This window comes from Plectropomus leopardus, chromosome 3, assembly GCF_008729295.1.
Source record: "Plectropomus leopardus isolate mb chromosome 3, YSFRI_Pleo_2.0, whole genome shotgun sequence".
Taxonomy (NCBI): Eukaryota; Metazoa; Chordata; class Actinopteri; order Perciformes; family Serranidae; genus Plectropomus; species Plectropomus leopardus.
Genome location: NC_056465.1, coordinates 36,685,000 through 36,707,694, shown reverse-complemented (window position 1 = coordinate 36,707,694; position 22,695 = coordinate 36,685,000). Strand labels below are relative to the sequence as shown.

Below are 22,695 nucleotides of genomic sequence, written 5' to 3'. Positions count from 1 at the left end.
ATGCATTTTATAAGGATAATATTCAGCTGTTACAGCCAATCACAGCTTTATTTATACTTTAGGATTAAATATGATAATAAATGACGCGATTTACTGTTTTTGAGGACGCGCGGGACTGTTTGCTGCAGCCTCTCCTCTCCCTGTCAATGTTTTCAACTGTGCACATTTGACACTTTTCTCTCTCACCTCTCCGAGTCCATCTCCACCATTCACCTCCATCCTCCATCTGCGTGTCCATCTCACCTCCCCTCTGATTGGTCCGATTTGTTATTCCCTGTAAATGGACTGTGCGCTCATTGGCTGCGCCGGCGCCGTCGTCACGCGGCTAAAAGGGGTTTTTACTGGAGGTTTCTTCCTGTCAGCGACACATGTAGAACAAGCAGCTAACGGGACCCGGAGAGCAGACCGGAGGACACTCAATTACAGCCTCCGTGCCAGCCAGCCTTTTCTTTTTTTTCTGTGTGCCAAAACGCGCACTTCTCCGCTCCGTTTGAGGACATTTACGGCGTGCGTAAACGCGCAATTACGCCTTGCGATGGACTCCTTTTGTTCCGGCGAGAAAAAGACCAGTAAAGCAGTAAAACGGGAACCATCCGGTGGAAATACTATCTGATAACTCCATTTGCAGCTTGTTGCCAGAGCTCGAGCCCCCCCTCCCCTCTCTCTCCACCTTCAGCAAAGGGTTTTTCTGCGGAGCTGGAGGCCGACCGCGCGCGACATCCAGCTTTTTTTTTTTTTTTTTTTTTTTAACCTGTACTTTTTGGGACTGTTGTCGCGTACCTGTTTACCTGCCAGACGTTTAACTTTACAGCCATTACGCTCAAAAGAGACAAACGAGGTGGGTTGATGTCACGCGTAAAATAATCATTTTAAAAATGCTTGATTCTTTCTAATTATAGCAGTATCTTTCTGCTGGTGATATTTGATTTCCTGTGCGACATTATCCCCTATATACCCCCGTAATGACACCGCTGTGATGCCTTTATTTTCCATTAAAACGCAGGAGCTTTTAGCACATGGCTGCCTCATATGTTTTTCCTCTCTCTCTCTCTTTCTCTCTCTCTCTTTCTATTTCCATGACTTGCGCCCAAATTGCCTGCCCGTGTAATTACTTGAGTTAGCCCATTTAAGTTAAAAGCCACCCCCCTCCTCCTCCTCCTCTTTCTCCTCCATCTCTCAGCGGAAAAAAAACTCTCTGAATGAAACTTGACGATGGTCCGTCTTGTTTATCCAGGGAGTCACTTTCAGGTCGCCTTTTTGATTCATCTCCTTTTAGATTTAATCAGCACTAAGGTACGCTGTGGTTTGTCCCTAAGAGCCATCGCTAATGGGCTTACTGAATGCTTTTCTCTCTCTCTGTGTGTGTGTGTGTGTGTGTGTGTGTGTGTGTGTGTGTGTGTGTGTGTGCGCGCGCGCGCACACACACACCCTCCTCTTCCCTCCCCAACTCTAATTAGCCTACCTGCCTTTCAACAAAGATTTGGCTTTATCCAGGCACGCAGTCTGCCTGACCAAATTGGAGAGGATTACATTTTTCGAAGAGCCACGTTCATTTTTGTGCGTAAATCTGCATTAGATTCACAACACTTAGCACCATTGCACCAGGATGTGGTTTAATCAGTGTGTATAGGTGTTGTTATTAATTCTGCTGATGTTAAGTATGAAATGCAAGGACAGATCATCTTCAGGGTCAAAGGCCCAGCCAGCATCAAGTGTTGGTAAACACAAGACATGTCAGTTTTCGGTTACATACAGGACTCTTTTGCCATAACAACAACCACCACCACCTCCCCTCTGTTGGAGCTGCACTGAGTGTGTGGCCACACTTGTGTGCTATTTTGAATTTATCAGGAGAGATTGACAAAAGCTCGTTCTGCAAAATTGCTGTTCGTTTTTTAAGAGAGATCAACAAAAAGCTTGTGCTTTTTGCAGTTTTGAATTCCTTACGAGAGCTCAGCCAAAGCTCATGCAACAAAATTGTTAGGTTTTTTAGGAGAGGTCAACAAAAACTCATGCTGCATAATTGTGGATAGTTTCTTAGGAAGGCTCATCAAAAGCTCTGGCAGCAAAATTGTTGTTGCATTTTTTAAGGAGAGCTCAACAAAAGCTCGTGCTGCAAAATCGTGTGCAAAGTATTGTGCTGTTTTGAATTTTCTTAGACGAGCTCAACAAAAGCTCGTGCTGCAAAAGTAGTTTCTTAGGAGGGCTCAAACAAAGCTTGTGATTCAAAACTGTGAATTTCTGAGGAGAACTCAACAAAAAGCCTGTGTTCCAAAAAAATGGTTGTTTATTCTGTAGGAGAACTCAACAAAAGCTTGCGCTGGAAAAAAATTGTGCAAAGTGTGCTATTGTTGATTTTATTAGGAGAGCTCACCCAAAAGCTGGTGCTGCATTAGTGCTCCTTTGGCTCGCAGGGTTAACAGTTAACAGACGTTCATCGTGAGAGGTCCGACAAAGCAACAGCACGAGGATCAAGGGCAGATTAGTTCACTAAATGACTCGGAGCTCTTGTTCTTGCAGCAAAACAGGACTCGTTTTGGTGCAGTTTGCAGCCTGCAGCTGCCAAAAGACAATGCATGATTTACAAAGATGTGCAAGGGGCTGCAACTTTCAATTTCATAACTGATCGATGCACTTGTGGCATGGCGTATAAATGACCCTGCACCACTCTGTGACCCCTCAGGTCCTGACTTAACTGTCTTGACCTTTTATTTTGATAAAACCAAAGACATTTGTACTTGAAACTGATGCATAAAAAATCACCAGAATGCAGGAAATTAAGTGTTTGATGCTTAAACATCTTCTGACAGAGGACTTTTACATCAGACGTAAGTTAACTTTTGGTCAGAATGAAATTCGAGTTCATGAAATGTCTAACATTTGAAGTGTGGACTTTGACATTATGACGATTTTCGGACATTGGGTTTTGTTCTCCGTACATTACGACTGAATGTTGTTATTCTACGTCAAGATAATGTTGGTATTAGACATTTGGAAGATGTTGGATTTTGGTTTCTTAACAATACCAACAAAATATCAATCTGTTGTCAGTACTCTACCTCAAATTAGTTGGCATTAGATGTTGTCCTGACATTGAATTTTGGTCACTAGACGTCACAACTTAATTTAATCAAAAACTGGTGGCCAGCTGGGACGTGTCCCCCTCAGTGTTGAAATGAAACATACACCCCTGTCTATTTACATCACCTATGTGCAATAACTTTGTGTAGGTCACTGCAATAATTTTGTTTTAGACTTCAGTGCTATTATTTTAAGTAGGGCATCTGTGCATGTATCTGCATGTTAACTGTAGTTTAATTGCAGTGTATTCAGATCCTTTACTTAAGTAAAAGTACCAATGCAGAGAAATCTTTAAAAACAAACAGAATACCCCCAAAACTCTAAATTATACCAAAAAAATGAAACAAAAGCAAAACCTAAAAAGCATTTTTTTTAAAAAAAACAACCCTCAAAATAATAAGAGGAATAGAAAAACACACCTAAAAACCTCAAAATTAGAGAAAAAAAAAAAATTATGGGGGAAAAATATCTCAAAATTATTTAAAAATAAACAAAACCTCCAAAAAATAGTCAAAAACCGAGAAAAAAAACAAAACATAGAAAACTTAAAAGTACTGAAAAATGAAAAAAAAAAAAGTTTATTAAAACCTTTGGCAACTAATTTTCTGTCAGTTGTTGCAGCTGCACCTGTATGAACTGTAATTCAATTTATTACAAAACATCAGATTTTAATAAACTTGTGTTTTTATGCAAAAATCTTAATTTGTAAAGTAACTAAAGAGTCCAGATGTATGTAGTGAAGTAAAAAGTACATTATTTTACTCTGAAATGTAGTAAGGTCAAAGTATAAGCTGGCATGGAAAGCACCTGAAATTTGTACTGAAGTACAGTATTTGAGTAAATGTACTTTGTTACCTTCCACCACTGTCTGATTGTACGTGTGTGGTCGTGTCGCCTGTGTACTCGTGAATGTCCAAGACAGATTTCTGCTGAGGGAGACAATGAAGGCTAATCTTATTTTGTTTTACATGTCTTGTGTGTTTTTAGGGACAATGGTGAACCCCGGAGGCAGCAGCCAGCCACCGCCGGTGGGCACAGGCTCTCTGTCCTGGAAGCGGTGCGCAGGGTGCGGGGGCAAAATCGCAGACCGTTTCCTCCTCTACACCATGGACAGCTACTGGCACAGCCGGTGCCTCAAGTGCTCCTGCTGCCAGGCCCAGCTGGGCGAAATCGGCACGTCGTGCTACACAAAAAGCGGCATGATCCTCTGCAGAAACGACTACATCAGGTGAGGAGAAGAATGCACTGTTTAGATTGGCAGTCATTTTCAGGAGATTAGCGCAGATTATGTGAAGCCGTTCTAATGTTACAGCATGAATTTCTTTTTAGGAGAACTTGTTTCTTAGAAGGCAGATACTTTTGAAAGTCCTGGATTGTATTAAGAAGCAATATTAAATCAACTCATAAGCGGACAAAAATGGGTTCTAGTCATGCAACCAGCAGCAACGTTTGGGTGCATTTCTGCAGAACATGTGTCTCAAATTGTCTTAACATCATCAGTGTTTGTTAAAATATCGTGGTTGAAGTCTTTGCCCTGGAAGAGGTCAAACACGCTGGCATGTCGACAAAGCAAAAGAGTTGTTCTGCATGCCATCTGCACGTCTGTCCTGTCTGCTGCTCACGGTCAACCCAAGGACACAAAATTGGTCCTGTAGGATTTATGTTTGCTCTGCGAGACATATGTTGTTGTTTTTTTATGGAACAGAAAAGCACCATTTAATTAGCAAAGAGAGCCTTTTTAAATATTCTAGTAGGTGTGCCAGACACCCAACCACAGCTTATTGATGACACTCTCATTCTGGTAATGTAGAGCGGGCTGATGTGACGGCACAAGGTTTACTGAGAGTTCAAATACTTCCTTGAATCACCCTGGGGCGCCATGATGGTATTGATTTCTATTAATTAACTGCTTTGACGATTATTCTCTAACGCTTGTTTTCTGAGTGGAATTTGCACAAGTTAAATTACATGTAAATTCTGAGTTTGGGTTGCAACCTCTTGACAGACTTATTATTATCTGTTATAATGACCCTCAAAAATGGTTGCACAAATGTTTTATGACGATAATTGAAACTTGAATTTTAAAAAAATTATGGAAGCATGTGTAAAAAGTCTTTTTGGAAAATGACTAAAATGAGGGTTCATACACATTTTTACCCAAAAAATTTCGAGGACTTTGAGGCAAATTTCAAGGACCATAGATTCTCTGAAACAATCATCAGCATTACTGATTAGTTCTTATTCATTGCTATAAAATAGCTTTTAAAACTACATATTATTTAAAAAAAATGAATTCAGAACAGGATTAGAACCTCATATTCAAATATAACTCAGGGACTGTTTGTTATTTATGAGAGAGGAGGGGGTAATGCAGAAAGGGGGAGGCGTGTCTAATGATTTTTTAAGCACTGGGGAGGGACATATGTTTTTTATTTGTCATTTAGGAAGGGGCATACAACTTTTTTTTCTTTAATTGTTTTGGGCAGTTTTTTTAAAGAAAGTATTTTGGCTATTTGTGATTTTTAAAGAAATATTTTGTCATTTTTGTTTGTAGTCTTTCAATAAATGTTATGATTTTTAAAGAAAGTATTTTGAGGTTATATTCTTAATTTTTGGGTGATTTTTTTAAAGAAAACATTTTGGCGTGTTTTTTATTTTTTTCTTTATTTTTTGGGTGAGTTTTAAAGAAAACATTTTGGCATGTTTTTTTTTCTTTAATGTTTTTGGGTGAGTTTTAAAGAAAACATGTTGGCATTTTTTACTTTTATTTGTTTGTTTTATTTATTTATCACAGCCAAAAACTGCAAAAACAGAAATCATCGTTGGATGTGAAAATTTCTAAAGGTCCTTGCACATGTGTTATGTGATCTAATACAGGTTTGTGAAACAAATTAATCGTTCTTCCAAAGCTTTCAAGGTATATTGAGTATTCCATGACTTTTCCAGGTTTGTTGTGACTGTGTGAACCCTGTAAAATAAAGCTGAGATTCTCCCTCCAGTTGCATTTTCTCAGTACCATAGATGAGCAGATATTCACAGTATGATACCGTCAGTTTTCATACCATCTTGAAACCGGTTTACTGCTGCAACACTTGTTTGGGATCATTTCTTTTTGCATTAATAATCAAAAAAGATGCACTGCAGTCAACATGCATGCTGCTATTAAATCTGCACGGATAATTCAAAATCTAAAGTGTGCCTCTCACACCCACCTCATAAAAAGGATGAGGAAGTCAATGGGGTACTTCATTCATAATGGGACTATAACGTAATTAAAATTGGAAGGGGGGGGGGATGTGGGTACACCTTTCCACTTGTAATGTGAGCATGCTTGGTGGAAGAGCTAAAACGCATATTATGGAACCGCACGCATATTATGGAACCAGGAGATCTCTGTGGAGATAAAGATAGGAGAGCGGGGAGGGAGAGAAAAAAAAACATCTGACAGTGAGTCTACACAATTAAATGCTTTAATTATAGTCCCCCTCCATTTCCTTTAGTCCTGATGGGTTTTTATCTAATGAGATCTGGTCCCTGGCTTGTATCCGCTCCCAATGACGTGTCCGAAATGAATGAGAGCCACACTGCAAACAAAACATTTAATTAACCAAATTGGCTTTTGAGAGAGAGCAAGAGAGAAAGACAGATAGAGAAGAGGGATTATTGCGAAGGCCATTTGCTGCTGTTTTTTTTCCCCCTCCTCATCTTAAAGGGGCAGACTCATTTTTGTAACATACATTTTAACAGGGTTCATACGGTCACGAAAAACACGGAAAAGTCATGGAATTAGCAAGTAGCAATATTCAGGCCTGGAAATGTTTTGGGAAACTAAATATACCGTGAAAGTTTTGGAAAAGAAAAAAAGTTAGAAATTATCCCTGGAGTTTTCAGTTTTCTGACTGTCCTTGAACAAATTTTTCTATTTTTACAGTTTGTGGTGGTGATAAATGGTTTTTAAAAGAAAACATCTGATTTTTTAAAAGAAACATGCCTTCAGGTTTGAGGGGAAAAAAATCACCAAAATGTTTTCTTTAAAAATTGCCAAACATTGTTAAAAAAAACCCCAAAAATTCTTTTTCTTTAAAAATTATTATCAAAAATGACAACACAACACTAGAAAAAAAACAAAAAAAATGTTTTCTTTGAAAATCACCCAATTTTTTTTGATAGAAAAACACAATGCCAACATGTTTTCTTTCAATACCACCAAAAATGTTTTTTTTAAAAAAAAAAAAAAAAAAATATATATATATATATAATATATATATAATATATATATATATATATACACACATATGTATATATATGCCATATATTTAGGTATGCCCCTCCCCTAAAGCCAAAATAAAAAACAGAAATCCCTCCCCAGGGCTTAAAAAATTATTGGACATCCATCAGCTTTAGTCACCACCCCCTCCCTTCTCATAAATAACAAACAGTCCCTAAATAATATTTAAACATTCAGTTCTAATCCTGTTCTGAACTCATTTTTGAATATACATGTTTTAAAAAGCTGTTAATGAAAAATAACCGACAAGGAGTATCAGTGGTCGTTTCAGACAACGTATGGACTTGAAAATTTGCCTCAAAGTCGTGGAAAAGTCTTTGAAAGTTAGTGGTAAAAAATGTGTATGTTTTAAGCTTCAGACTCAGATAAGAAAATCTGATTGATCGGGAGTCGAAACGCATCACATCACAGCTATAATGGGATGTATGCCTGGCCTGGGATGATACCCATCTCCCATCAATCACAATATTCACACACATCACATGACAATGTTTTTCATGCAGCACCGCGCCACTGCCAGAAAAAAAAAAGCTCCAACTCGAAGCCAAAGTTGCGTTTGCTGTGGGGATCATGTTGTTTTAAGCTGGAGGTGATATTATTTCTGCGGGCTGCTAGTAGAGGGAGAATTAATTTACTTGTGTGGCTGCTGGATTCAGGGAGAATGCTGTCCCCTTAATTGAATAAGCCTAGGTAATTAAATGGCACTTTTCCAATAGAACGTGTGAGGTAAATCTAATAGTTGGTTATTTAATATCACTTTGAAGTCTGCCCACTCAAGCACTATGACAGCACAAGAGAATGTGAACTATTAGGCCGCGAAAAAAAAAAAACGGGATCTCAGAAATTAATTAAATCGCATGCAATTTAGGGGAAACGTTTATCTTGATTTGTCATAACAGAATTAATTCAAGGCCTTCAATTCACTTGGGGCCAGATCTGTTACTCTGAATTAACCAAGTGTAATTTGGCTGATCCCCCACCACCACCGCCACCGCCACCCTCCACCCACCCCCACACACACACACATCTCCCCACCCCCTGTTCCCAAAACACATGCACAACACAGATCCACGCGCGCCCTCCCTCATCCAGGCAATCTCCCCACCCCGCCCGCCCCGGCCCCGGCCCCTCCACCCTCCTCTCTAATGCAGCTCTTGCCATTATGCAAAGCCCCGCTTCAGTATCAATATGGCCTAGTGCTTTTAAGGTGCTTTGGCTGCTGATGTAGAGAGGCATTTTTAATGGACTGTGTTGCAGAAATCATTGTTGTGGGGTAATTTTACCCTACTCAAAGGCCTTGGTGAATGAGGTCTGCATTTACCAGACAGCCGAGCAGCAAGCCATGCTATATTTCACCTGGCAGTCAGTGCTGAAATGAAATCCAATAGTCTTTGCCTATATAGACAACAGACAGCTCTCAATGTGTTTTTTGTTGTTGTTGTTGTTGTTGTTTGTTGTTTAATTTAATGAAACACGCTGGTCGTAGTGAAGTCACATCCACAGAGGGGAAAACAGATAAATCAAGATGAAGCCGGAGACAAAGTTTAGGCTCATTTATACTCCCGATTTTACGTTCGATTCAAACACAGTAAACGTCACTGTCCTCATACGTCCATGCATCCTTTATGTTGCCATAGAAACAGCCAATAGGTGGCCCTAGAGAGCAGAGTTAAAAGTTTTATACAATGCACAAACAAGGCGACGCTGGCGGAGGTCGTAATAATGGACCTCTATACAGAGGCAGCATTGGAGATTGTGGTGTCATTTTTGGTCCTTTTTTTTTTTGCAGAAAACATCTGCATTTCAAATAAAACATTTTTTCAGGTTTGGAAATTAAAATATGTATATGCCAAAATGTTTTTTTTTAATAGAAAAAAAATGATTTGGATTTGGAAAAATAAATTATAAAACAATTCCTTTAAAACTCATCCAAAATTTGTATAGAAAAAAAGCCAAAATGTTCATCCATTCATTTTCCATAATCGCGTTGTCCTTTCAAGGGTCGCGGAGGGGCTGGAGTCAATCCCAGCTGTCAGCCAAAATGTTTTCTTTGAAAAATTGTGGAAAGTTGAAGTGTTTTTTCCCCCAAAAGAGATCATCAAACAAAAAAGAAAAGGAAAAAGGAAAATTGTCAAAACGTTTTCTTTAAATATTGCCTGTCCATACTTCCATACAGCCTTTATGTTGCCATAGCAACAGCCAGTTGATGGCGGAGTCAAAAGTTTTGCACAACTGAAGCTTGAAGGTTTTGAAAGTCCATTAAACATAATAGTGGATACAAAAATTCAAAATCTGACTTATTTCTTCACCAGATTTGACAAAATAACAAATATATATATTGATCCAAAAGATTTTTAAATGTAGAAACATAAACTAAATATTTCATAACACTGCATACGTTATTTGAACTATGTAGGCTACATTATTTAGTCTCTGAGATATTCTCCTTTATGTTGCCATGGAAACAGCCAATAGAGGTCACTAGAGGGCAGAGTCAAAAGTTTCATACAACAACAAACAAACAAACAATATGGACTTTTAAATGGAGGCAGCGTTGTAGACGGCGGACATCTGCGCAGCCCTTAAATACAACCCAACACGTATATGGAGAATCTTATTAACTAGTTTCACTCTAGTTTACTTTAGTTTAGTTTATTTGATATGGACATTATAGCCAGACCGATTCTGGATTTTCAGGGCCGATTCGGCAGTATGAGACTGTTTATTTACGTGTTTCACTACAGTTATGAACGCTTGTTTCATATCGTGTGAGAGTCTCGCGTTTTCTCGCGAGAGCACGGTGTTCCTCCGCCTTGCTCAGAGGAGAGAGAAGAACTTAAACAACCACATTCACTATCCCAACTACAAGTTATTTATTAATGAAGCATAATCTTCCCAAAAGATGTGAGGAAGACAAAAATAAACAGTAAGTGGAAAACAGTTCATGCACGTTACTCAGACCCATGGAGAATATTCTCATAAAGGGACAGAGACATGAGTAAGCAACAAGACCTGAAAGATTAAAGGGAGGGTTTGTCATTATATACTGTCTTTTGTAAAATAAATAAATGAATAGTAATAATAGGCTAATGCATTTCACAGCTCTATCTATTCATATTTTCAAGGCTACATACGTAGGCTACACATTGAATTCGTTTTATTAACTTTTAAGAAGCTTATTTAAAGTGCGCTCTGAGCTGCTGTGTCTTCAGGAAAATCGGGACTCAAAATCGGGATTCAATAATAAATGACTCGGATCAGGATCAGGGCAGAAAAACGTTAATGGAACATCCCTAACAACAACAACAACACCAGATGCAATTCCATACACAAAAGGCCTCCAAAAACACATGCACAAAGATACATCCCCAAATAAACGGGTAAAATACACACCCCAATCCAGAAATACATCCACACAAAGTATTTCTACTGTGGCATTAAGTGTGAGAATGATGCTGTTTCTCTGTTATCTTTGATCTAAACCCTATTTTATAAAAATAAAACTGGGGTGCATTTCTAATTCAGTTGGTGAACAGTTTTCATAGTTTTGCTCCTTTAACAGAGACAAGTGATTTTTTTAGGGGGAAAAAAGCTGAAACCAGATGTGTCACTGCAATTAAAGAGTCCCTTGGCCTTAATTACGCTGACCTGGGGTGTCTGCTTCACCTCAGCGCTGCAGGTGACTGGTGCAGGAGGCCATTAAAGCGCGAGTTCAAACCCATACAGCAACTTAATTTAGCACCCAAAGGCCCCGGCTCCTTAAATCAAACACTCGTATCAAGAGCTATAAAATAATTAACCTGGTATGAGCTCCGCACGTACAAAAGGCTGCAGTGAAAACGTCCTGCCGTCTTTGTTTTGACACCTCTCGGATTCGACACATATTTTCAATTTGAGCAAAGTTTGAGAACGAGGCGGCTTTGATTCGCAGGAGAGGAGCGTAGGTTTTTTTTTGCTTTTCCACAGATTGCACGAGAGTCTTAAAGCGAGGGCCTATATGTTCATTTCCACTATCATGTTTGTCCCAGTGAAAGCGGAGAATTGGCAGCGTCGTGACGACAGTCTCCAGTTAATTAGTTTCTGAAATTGAGTTTTGATGGAGCCTTTCCAAATGATGCTAAGACAAAATTTGCTTCTGCCTGGGCTGTCTTATTGAAAGCCATTTCTGTGTCCCCTTTGCAAAGAGCTCCGGCTTGTTTGTTCGTCAATATATCTAACAACTGCTTGGGTTATGGTCGGCGTGCTAGAAGCGTTTATTCCCCTGCGCTCCGTCTCAGCGTGAATTTGTTAAATACTTTCCGTAAAATTGTCCTCAAGAACGCAGAGAGAAAAAAAACTCCTTAATTTCTTTGAAGCCAAACAACTTTATCTGATGCAAACACACACCAGCGTTAACCACCCCCCTCCTATCCCTTTCTTTTTCCATCCCTCTCTCCCCTTCTCTGCGGAGCATGTCAGATGCCGTGGTCTTATTTGATTGCTTAGGAAAAGTGCAGTGATAGAGCAAACACCCGGTGAGATATGATGACAAATGGGTCCAGATCCCAGTAAATTACTTTCTGCTCAAATCGAAATTTCATTCAGTTTGCTGCTCACCGAGATGAAGTAATCTAAATTGTGGACTCAGAAGGAAGATAGAAGGGAAGCTGGAGCAAGCATTTCATTATCAAGAGGCAGAGGGAGAGAGGGGGAGAGAGAGAGAAGGTTAGGGACGAAAGAGATGAGCAGAAGCAAATCTAAAGTGTTGACACCATGATTGAAAAGGTTAACCCATGCACATTATATATCAACCCGAGTAGCTACTGGTTTCTAATGGAAACGCGGCACTGACGGAGCATTCACAGGACTCCTAATGGCAAAAGCACTACGTCTCCGCCTGGATGTACAATCAAATCCTCTTAGGTCCTGATTGCTTATGTTCCAGGTTATTATTAGGCCGCAAAAAAATGCCCGCGCCCAAAAGTAATATGCAGTTTCAGGGACGGAGGATTCATTCCTCCGTCGATATTGTGATGATTCTCTATTTCTTCATTCTGTTTTCCCTTGCAGTTAGAAATGGAGCCGGGGAATAGTGAGCTTAGCTCAACAGACACAAGTGTTGGACGCCGCAGTCCATTACACGAGGATAAATCTACCGCCGTGCAGACAGTGGCTCCACACTAACACCTGCGCTTCTTTTCTTTTTAGATTATTTGGAAACAGTGGCGCCTGCAGCGCTTGTGGTCAGTCCATCCCGGCCAGCGAGCTGGTGATGAGGGCGCAGGGCAACGTGTACCACCTCAAGGTGAGTTTGCTCCACGAAGCTTTGAACCGCACGACGTCACAATGCACGATTTTTAAGATTAGAGCTTCGTTATTCATTTGTTTTTCTTTACAAAGGTGCACACAAGACTAAATTAAGTTTATAAAATAATAATTGCAAATAATTGTTTTTGAATTTGAAAATAATTGCAAAATAAATCTGCTACATATAAAGAGCTTCATCATTTGAAGCCATTATTAATTAAAAAATACAGTTAAATCACAGTGATTAAAATAAGGGCAAAATCCTTACAGCGGAAAAAAAGTTAAACGCTATGAAACAGTTTAACGGTTTAACTCTAAAATTCAGTACTTTATAGAAATGAGTCTTTTACACGTTTTCAGTAATTAATTTCGTATGTTTAGGAGGTGTTTTTAAAGAAATCTCTGAATTTCTTTTACATAGACTTACATTTTTAGTCCTTTTTGTCTGTGGAGGCCATTTCTGCCAGTGTGTTGAAAAAAAGAAAAAGTTTTCTCAAAAGAAACTTCCTTGTATTAATTACTTAGCATCTCAAAATAATCAAAAATAATTCAAATAATGCATTAGTATTTCAAAATAATGAGAAGCCTTCTTAAAATAGCATTTCAAAACAATCCCAAAAAAAAATACTTCAGAATAATGAGTCTGTTTCTAAAAAATAATGAGAAGCCTTATTAAATGTTTCAAAACAATCCCAAAAAATATTTCAAAACAATGAGTTTATACTTCAAAATAATAAGTCTGCTTCTAAAAAATAATGAGAAATTCTCAAAATAATGTGTTAGTATTTCAAAAATAATAAGACACTTTATCAAAGTAATGAAAAACTTTTTTTCAAAATACTGACTTATATCTCAAAAATAATGAAATTCTTTATCAAAATAATGGGTTGGTATCTCATAATATTTAGTTAGTAACTCAAAAATAATATGAAGCAAAAGGTTTCTTATTAAAATGACTTGTGATCTTTTAGTTTTCGAGTCATTGGTGAAAAAATTGTTCCCGTTGGAATTTAAAGATAGTTGCACGATAAAGCTGCTGATCTGTCAAGAGCGAGATGGTTTTACACATTTTTTTTTTTTGTTAAAAGAAACGAAGCCCCGGTGTTTAAAATGAGATTTTTTTGTTTCTTGGTTTTTGTTTGTTTCCCTTTTGTACTTTACTGTCTTATTTTTATTTATTTTTTTAATTATTCTAAGTTATTATAAGTCCTGGGCAAGAGCAGCGTCTGTGCTAGTTATGTAAATACACTAATTATATTAGTTAACTTAAAAATTTAGTTATTAGACCAGTTAAAGCATATACAAAAAATAATCGCCACCTGTTTTGATTTGTTTGATTCGTTTGATTTATTCATCATTTAAGTCATTTTTAAGCAAAAATGCTAAACTTTGCTTCTCAATTGCGAGAGATTCTGCTTTTGTTTTTCTTATATGATAATAAATTAAATATCTCTGGTTTTTGTCTGTTGGTCAGAAAATATTTGATGGCGCAAACATTGCTTAAGGAAATTGTGATGGCAGTGTTTCATTATTTTCTGTCAGTTTATGACTGAACAATAATCAGTTAGTCAAAAACTAACTAACTAACCCCCCGCAGTGTTTCACATGTTCCACCTGCCGGAACCGGCTCGTCCCCGGAGACCGGTTCCACTACATCAACGGCAGCCTGTTCTGCGAACACGACAGACCCACAGCACTCATCAACGGCCATTTGAGTTCACTGCAGACAAACCCACTACTGCCCGACCAGAAGGTAAGACCCCGACCCCGCCGCTCTCTGTGCTCTCAGATTAACCCTTTAAACTGCAGGAAACAATGGTCCACCAGGGCCTTCACTGTCTTGAAATGCTTCCTATCCCCAAAATCTCTACAACCTGAGCTAAAAGGTTATGTTAATTAATAAACAATACTAATTGACAATGGTATTGAAAAAGTGGTATTACAAAAACAATACAAAAAATCTTTTTTCATCTGATTTTACAAAATTAAAAATAGAAAAAATACTGATCCAAAAGATTTTTAAATGCAGTAAAATATTTCTTAACTTTCAGTAAGTTATTTGAACTATGTGCATGATTTAGTTTTTGAAATATGCTCTTTTTTATGAGCAGAGTGCAAATAAAAGGCGTTGCTCAGGTGACACTGTGCATTTTTGCCCCGTCGGTAACACAGTGCAATGATGTCATTACGATCGTACAACATGATGAAATTTAGGACAGGAGCTTTAACTTTCTGCAGCAAAAAGATTAAATAATCTAGCCATTAAGGTCCTCATATTACGGTCATGAAAAACCTGGAAAAGTCATGGAATTTACAAACAGCAATTTCTGGCCCTGGAAAAGTCTTGAAAAACTAAAACTACCCTGAAAGTTTTGGAAAAGTCATGGAATTTTTTTCCCCCAAACCTTACTAATAACACATGATATTTGAAACTGTTTACATTTTCTGGCTGTGATAAAAGGTGTCATTGGTGGTACAAGTCGTCTTTAAAAGTCACAAAAAAAGAAAGAAAAAGTTGCCAAATATTTTTAAAGAAACAGAAATTTCCCAAAAATAATTAAGAAAAAAATAATTGCAAAATAAAAACAATTGTCAAAAAATTATTTGTCAAAAATAATAATATATCACCAAAACATCAAAGTTTTTCTTTAAAAAATGCTAAAAATCTAGGGAGAAAAAAAAGCCCATTTCTTCCCCCCAAAAAAAAGCCAAAAATTAAAAAAAAGAGGGCCCAGTTCTTGAAAAATGACTTAACGTGCCTCTTTTTTTGCACCTGCCCCTCCCCTTTAATAATTAACAGTCCCGACATTTACATTTAAATATTCAGTTCTAATCCTGGTCTAAATCGTCATTGTATAGTTACTATATAGTTATATAGTCACTGCAAACAGTGATTTTTTTACAGCCGTCTGCTGGAATTCTGTTTTGAAAGGGTTAAAGTTTGAAAATGGGCTGACGACTTCAAAGTAAAGGACAAGTCAGTAAAAGCTCGTCATCAGTCAGCCGGAGTCGTTAGCAGGAAAAGAAAAACATCTGTAATTTTCGCCGCAACATTTTTCACTCTGTTTACGTTGACGTCGTCGATTCACTGCGAGGCATGCAGCAGACACTAAATCTCACAGAGCAGAGATGAATTTTATTTTTAGACAGCCCATGGATTTTTCCATCATTCTTGTTGGAGGACACAGAAAATCTGTATTAACCGTCGGCACAAAACATGTGAAAATGATTTTTTTATGCCGCCGTCCCGCACTTTGCTCTGTTTGTTACCAGCTGATTCATATTCAAAGTTATTTTTCTGTCCCAACCGCCCTTAAAAAATGACGCCGTTAATACCGAATGTTTAAAACAGCATTTGACTACTGCATCAACAAGACCGGGATCACCTGGGCTAAGTTATCACTCCCAAGGCCAAAAATATGTATCTAAAAGCCCCGAGGCTGCAGGCAGACGGCGAGCTGCAGCCGCCACTACATCATGGAGGCTGTCATCATGGCTTTCCCCTGATTTGATCTTGATGCCTCCAGTGAAAGCAAAACAGAAGGCCTAATCATATACGAAGGATAACTTCATTCTTCAGGATAGCTTCATTCTGCCCGCAGGAGATATAATCATTTTTGCCTCACAACAAGGAGCTTTATTGATACCTTGTCTGCACACACAGAGATACGGGGGGTGTTTGGAGTGTGTCAGACTCTGACTGAAAGAGGAATTATATTGTTGGGAGCATGCATTTCACCTTGAGTGGTTTTGTGAGTAGAGGAGAGGTAGAACTCCATTAAGCCCCCCCTCCTCCTCCTCTTCCTCTCCCTCGCTCCGCTCCCCTCCCTTTCGCGCCACGTCACGGGCCTTTTAAGGGCTTGTCACTTCTACAAATCAGCTCTTAGGGCTCTTAGAGCTCCTCACATTTAAATTGAAAGCCGTTGCATTATCTAGCTTAATTTTAAATGTCTGTTTAAGTCCTTACCCCCCCCTCCCCGTGATGTCTCTTGCAGCATGGCTGGTGTAGTAAATATGAGGCCTCATTGTTTATTTATGCGCTAACATCAATTGCAGTGAAAACTGCTGAATTATTGATGCTAAAATGCAATCTGAATATTGGCCCTGGTGCTTTAATTATAGCAGAGAGAGAATTATTAAATAAACAGAGACGCATCGCTCAGTGGGAGCAGTCTCAGGATGCTTTTGTTATCTCCGCCAGTGAAACACGGAGAATCAGCCCGCTGCTGCCGGAGCGCTTTATCAACACTTCTTCTGCTAAAACAGTCAAATAACGCAGACTTACAGCAGGATAACAAGCGCTCTGAGTCCAAACACCTCATGTAGTCTCCACACGGCTTTAATACACACGGTTCGAGCACATTTTAACGATACACTTCCATGACTTTTCCATCACTTTGAGGCTTATTTTAAAGACAATACATTCTCTGAAACAACCATCAGTACTCCTTATTGCTTCTTTTCATTACTATATAATTTTTAAAAAATATATTATTTAAAAATAATGAATACAGAAAAAGATTTCGATTTATTGTTTCAGTAGAACTGAGGGACTGTTAGTGATTGGTGGGGGGAAGGGGGTGGTGCAAAAGGGGGAGGCATGTCAAACATTTTTTTAGGCAGTTTGGAGGGAGCTGTGCTTTTTATTCTGGCTTTGGGGAGAAGCATACAACTTTTGAATGGCTGTTTTTTTATATTTATTTTACCACCGATTTTTAAATAAAACCTGATTATTATTAATAACAATAATATTTTGTGATTTTTTTTGAGAAAGACATTTTAGCATATATATTTTTTTTCTTTAAAAAAAATTTAAAAAAGGAAATACTTCACCTATTTATTATTTTCTTGGCTATTGTTAAAGAAAACATTTAGACAATTTATTTTCTTTTTTTTAAAAAAATTTTGACCATTTTTAAAGAAAACATCTTGGCAATTGTAAGAAAGAGAAAAAAGTGATTTTGAAGAAAACCATTTAGGCACTTTTTATTTTTATTATTCTTTGGAGATTTCTGGAGAAAATCTGTTGGTTTGGTTAGGGTTAGGGTTAGGGTTAGGTGAGGGTTGGTGATTTTTTTTTTTTTTTTTTTTTTTTTAAAAAGCAAATATACATGATTATAATATACGTGATTTTTGAAGAAAAATTTTTTAAAAATCACCAAAAATGGTATGATTTATCTCAGCTAGAACCTGTAAAAACAGAAATTGTCATTGAATTTTCAAATTTCCGACAGTCCTTGGATACATCATGTGGTTCATGAAAAAGATCTCCAGGACTTTTCCAAAACTTTCAGGGTATATTTAGTTCACCAAAAACATTTACAGCCCTGGAAATTGCTGTTTGCAGATTAAACGACTTTTCCATGTGTTTTTCATGACCTTATGAACCCTGAATATAGAAACACGAGCTGCGAGTTTAGCAGAGAGGAAAAATGGAGCAGTCACCGCTCACACAGAAACACGGGGTTATCTGCTGACCGTTTGTTTTGATTATGTGCGATTTTGCCGTGACATAATTGGTGTGGTCCGCGTTCACGGCGCGGGACATTTGATGCTCATTTATTAAGCTTTTCTTCCCGAGCTTCTTCCTAATCTCTTTGTTCTGAGCAGACAAATTACCTCTCTCATACGGAGCTGCTTTGACCCAGGGGAGCGAGACCCTCCCAGCGTCAGTCACTTTAATTAGCCCCCAAGTAGGAGTTTGCAATTACTAATAGACTGAAGCCCTCCTAGTGATTTGAGGGATGAAGGGAAAAGTAAATCACCCCTAAGAATCATGAAGAAGAAAAAGCACAAAAAAACATTTTTCTGTTTCACAGGACTGAGCACCTCCTGCAGTTATGTCGGAGCGCGGTTATAATTATACCAAAGAGAATCGCTTCATGGATGCACTTTTAAGTTAATGCAAAGTAAATGGGACACCAGATGGGTTTCAAAGCCTGGCTGATCAATAAATTAAACACTGCTGGAAAGTTGGTCTATCAGGGTGAAACATTTATGGCATTTTGTGAACTCGCACTCTCAATGAGGACGTTTACATGCACAAAACAGTCCGGTTTTTGCCCTTTTTTTGCATAAAAGACAATATTCCTAGGAAGCTGCTAACATAAGAAAAACAATAATCTACCAGTTATTCTGTTCAAATGCAGCCGTGCATACTCTGATAAACGTACCCTAATATGTTGTTTATCAGTGGACAGCTGGAGCCGCTCGTGATTTTGCTTCTTTGCATCAAAATAAGACTTTTTCAGAGTTTCCTGCTTGTTTTCATGTGGGAGCTCAGCCTCCTTCTTTCATTCCTTCAGCCAACTTCTTAAAATGATCGATTGTGATATCAACAAATATCCCAAAACATGTTAATTCGAACTTAAACAATGCGATGAAAAGTACAGATATAACGATCCATCGCAAGTTAAAAATCAATACAAAATATGTGATTCAAATTGGTGAAATGAAAAATGAACCGCGATACTTTTTTTTAATAGCAAATGGCGTAATCTGCTTTTGATTTCGCTTGCTTGACGTGCCACGCCACTACGTGTTCAACATCCTACGTCAGGTCCGAGACTAGAGACAGCTCGCCAACGTAAATAAGATGAAGCAAAGGCTCAGCGACAGGCGATGTTAAGATATAAGATGCTCCCTCCAGTTTCAAATCAGAAGTGTGGCGGATTTGAGCTTCCTTAAGTCAGAAAGTAATAAAGGTGAGAAGACACCAGAAAAAACAAAAACAGTCTGCAAATATTGACAGAATGTACACAAATAGTACAACTAACATGATGCAGCATGAGAGCCGGCATCATGGTGAGGAGCTCCGATCAGCCCCGCCTACACACGTTCCCCCAAATGACGACCTCACGGCCAGAAAACCCAAAAAGTTACAGGCCAAACAACACTGACAAGCTGCAACCCCGCTCACCCAAACATGTACAAGAGACAAAGAGAGAGCCCGACTTATCACCACGAGAGAGAAATGACCAGCTTAGTTGTTCAAACTCGCCCTCTCTGCTTCCCCTCTAAAGCAAACCTGTCCTCAGCAGCGTCCTCTGTCCCGGTGAGGGTTTTTAACAGCAGGGGACAGTGTGAAAGTCCAGAAATGCATTCAATGCATAGTTTGTGTTTTGCATTTATACCTCAGAAATAACAAGGAATTCTTTAATTTGACATAGAAAAGAAGAGAAAATGCAGTATTTTGTAGAATTTTTGTTTAAAAATAATTAATGGAATATTTCTCAGTCATAATTTTTCTGTAATCTCATTTTGTATTTAAAAAACATAAAGGATAAAATTGTATTGTAAACTGTATCATAAATGGTATCAAATCGCGAGTTGAGTGAATCGTTACATCCCTAATGAAAAATTTTCAAAACTTTTTAAGTCTCGAGTTGCTGATGACACAAAAAAACCCAAACATTCATGTTCATTTGCACAAACATGAATAAGACCACACATAAATATATTCCAAACATATACATGCGCTTTTTAAAGTCAAACTTTAAAAAGTATTATACATTGACATTATTTTCTATTTTCATTGAGTAAAGTTTTTAAACCAACATCAGTTCTAATCATAAATATCAAATATTTTCTGAATTTTATGCCTTTAGTTGCCAAGTTTTTGTCATGATGCCACAAAAAAATGAATTATTTTCAGTATACTATATGCAGAGTAGAGACAGGTGGAAAATATTAAAAATGATTTTTATGCTTTGAAAAGTTGCACTTTGAATGGGTTTCAATGGTGCATTTTTAACATTTAAAAGTCTGAATGTAAAAATCTAGTTTTCACAGTGTATTTTAAACTTATTGCATGAGCTGAGCTGGAAATTCAAAGATTAAACAAAAATACACAATCTTGCCAAAATGTATGCCACTTGCATAAACACAGCCAAAATTATCAAAAAAAATAAAGACCGAAAAATAGGTAAAAATGCGCCAAACAGTTCCTGAGGGTTAAAAAGATGTTTGCCAGATGTTTGTGGGGTTTTAGTGTGCATGTAAATGTACCCAATTATCCCCTAATTTTTTAAAATTGTATTTTTCCCCCTCACTCCTCAGGTGTGTTAGGCGGGAGCCGTGCAGGAAGCAGGATGTGTGCCTTCATTTTAGCCCTTACTCATCGTCACCTGAGACAGCGTGGATCAGCAGCACCCCGGCCTTTTAGCTGTGCTCCCAGGCCCTCCGCCCCAAAGGAACCCTCCACCCGCCCCACCAGTCACCTGACTTTTATTTCTGCAGCCCATACCCAACGCTCAGCCTTCGACCTTGGCTTTTCCCCAAATACGGGAGGATACTTGCACTTAATGCACCTGAAAAGGGACGCTGAGGACTCCGTGACCTTGGAATTAAAAAAAAAAGGCGACTCCGAGGGGACTCTTGAGGAAGAGAAAATTGAAAAACACATACGAGGATGTTGTGAGGGGGAAGAGACTAACGATGTGGAAGAGATGCAGGCTTTTCAACTCTGCATATTTGTTTAAAGACATTTTGGGGGAAAACCTGGGACCTTTTCATTTTTCCTCTCTTCCTTTTCTATCCTCATTTCCCAACAACATGGTGTTTCCACTTTATATATTTTAAGTGTTGTCAAAGGGGAATGTGTTTTTTTTCTTTGGTGGTATATATAGAAAAAGATGGGGTTTAAAATTTTAAAAAAAATCTGTGGCTTTTTGTGGAAAAACAAATCATGAACACTCTTCTTGGTGTATTTGTAAAACTACCATGTATGTACAGTATGCATGTAAATGTCGTTGTCCCGGCGTGGCTACAGTACATCCGACCCTCCGCACCCCCCCCCCCCCCAAGTGCAACCCAGACCTGAACCCATCGCAAACAGAAGAAACCTGCTCATAGTCAGTAATGTAGAGATCATCACCAACATATAAATGCTGAATGAAAGAGAAATTTATTTGTGATATTTTCCGAGACATTTGCTCCAGTATGGTGTATTTAATTAATAAAAATATGGAAGATTTAAAGGCCTCCTTAAATTCATTGTAAAGCTTCAGAATCTGCACGCTTTTTTTTTTTACTCTTCAATTCAACTGGAAAAAATGCATTTTAAAAGACCCAAGTCGTCACTATTAAGCCTCTGTAACCTTAGCAAATTGGTGTGATTTATTTTGGAAACATGGGGAGAACCCAATGAAAACTTGACAAAATATTAGTAAAAAAAAGTTAGAAGAAAATTACGTGAAAATAAGCAAAAAACAAGGAAAAAATGACTTCAAAAAGGTGCTGAATTATAAAAATATATATGTATTTATTTAAAATATTTTATTATATTTTTCTGCAACATTACTTTATAGATGAAATTATTAAAATTATTTTTCCTGGACATTTTGCACAATTTGTAAGGAAATTTTCTAATAATCCTCCCCTCTTTTTTAAAAACAAATTTGTCGGTAATCTTGTAAATTTTTTATAAATCCTTCAAAAATGATATTTCACCCCAGAAATGGAATCAGTACAAAGCCCCTACAGGGACATTGGGGGGAAAAAAGAAATGGGTGGTGAAAAAAATGATGAAAAAACATTAGATGACGAAAACTTGGCAGCGAAAAAAATTGATAATGAAAAAATCATTAATGGCAGAGAAAAATAGATGATGATAAAACTACTGATGGTGGGGAAAAATAGATGGAGAAAAACTGTATGGTTAAAAAAAATAGTGCTCAGGAGAACGCAAAAAGGTTTTAGGAAGTTTTTTTTTTCCATCTATTTTTTTCTCCTCCATGTCCCTCTAGGAGCTCTATATATTATTGTGTTGATAAGTTAAAAATTTTTATTTTTTAAAAAAAATTTTTGTAGCACTTGATTTGTGGCAATTCTCAAGAATGGACGAGTGCTGAAACTCTCCATCACTCGCTTGAATTCTGATAATGTTATCTTTTTTTTTTTTTTACTAATTAAACATTTCAGCTGCATCTTCACGAGTTACATAATTACAAGTTCATCAAGTGCCCAAGAATTTATCCTGATATCGATGCACGCCTCCTCGAGAGCACCATTTCATCCCCTCTATTGAACATCTGGCAGCG

General features: G+C 37.9%; 1 protein-coding gene across 1 annotated transcript; it reads left to right on the top strand.

Moving 5' to 3' along the window:
• Window positions 1-381: 381 nt before the first annotated feature.
• On the top strand, window positions 382-21,452 carry lmo4b (LIM domain only 4b). The gene is made up of 5 exons (XM_042483762.1): window positions 382-838; window positions 4,069-4,309; window positions 12,557-12,653; window positions 14,253-14,408; window positions 20,714-21,452. The coding sequence occupies exons 2-5, from the start codon at window positions 4,074-4,076 to the stop codon at window positions 20,720-20,722; spliced, it is 498 nt and encodes a 165-aa protein (XP_042339696.1). The 5' UTR covers window positions 382-838; window positions 4,069-4,073; the 3' UTR covers window positions 20,723-21,452.
• Window positions 21,453-22,695: the final 1,243 nt, after the last annotated feature.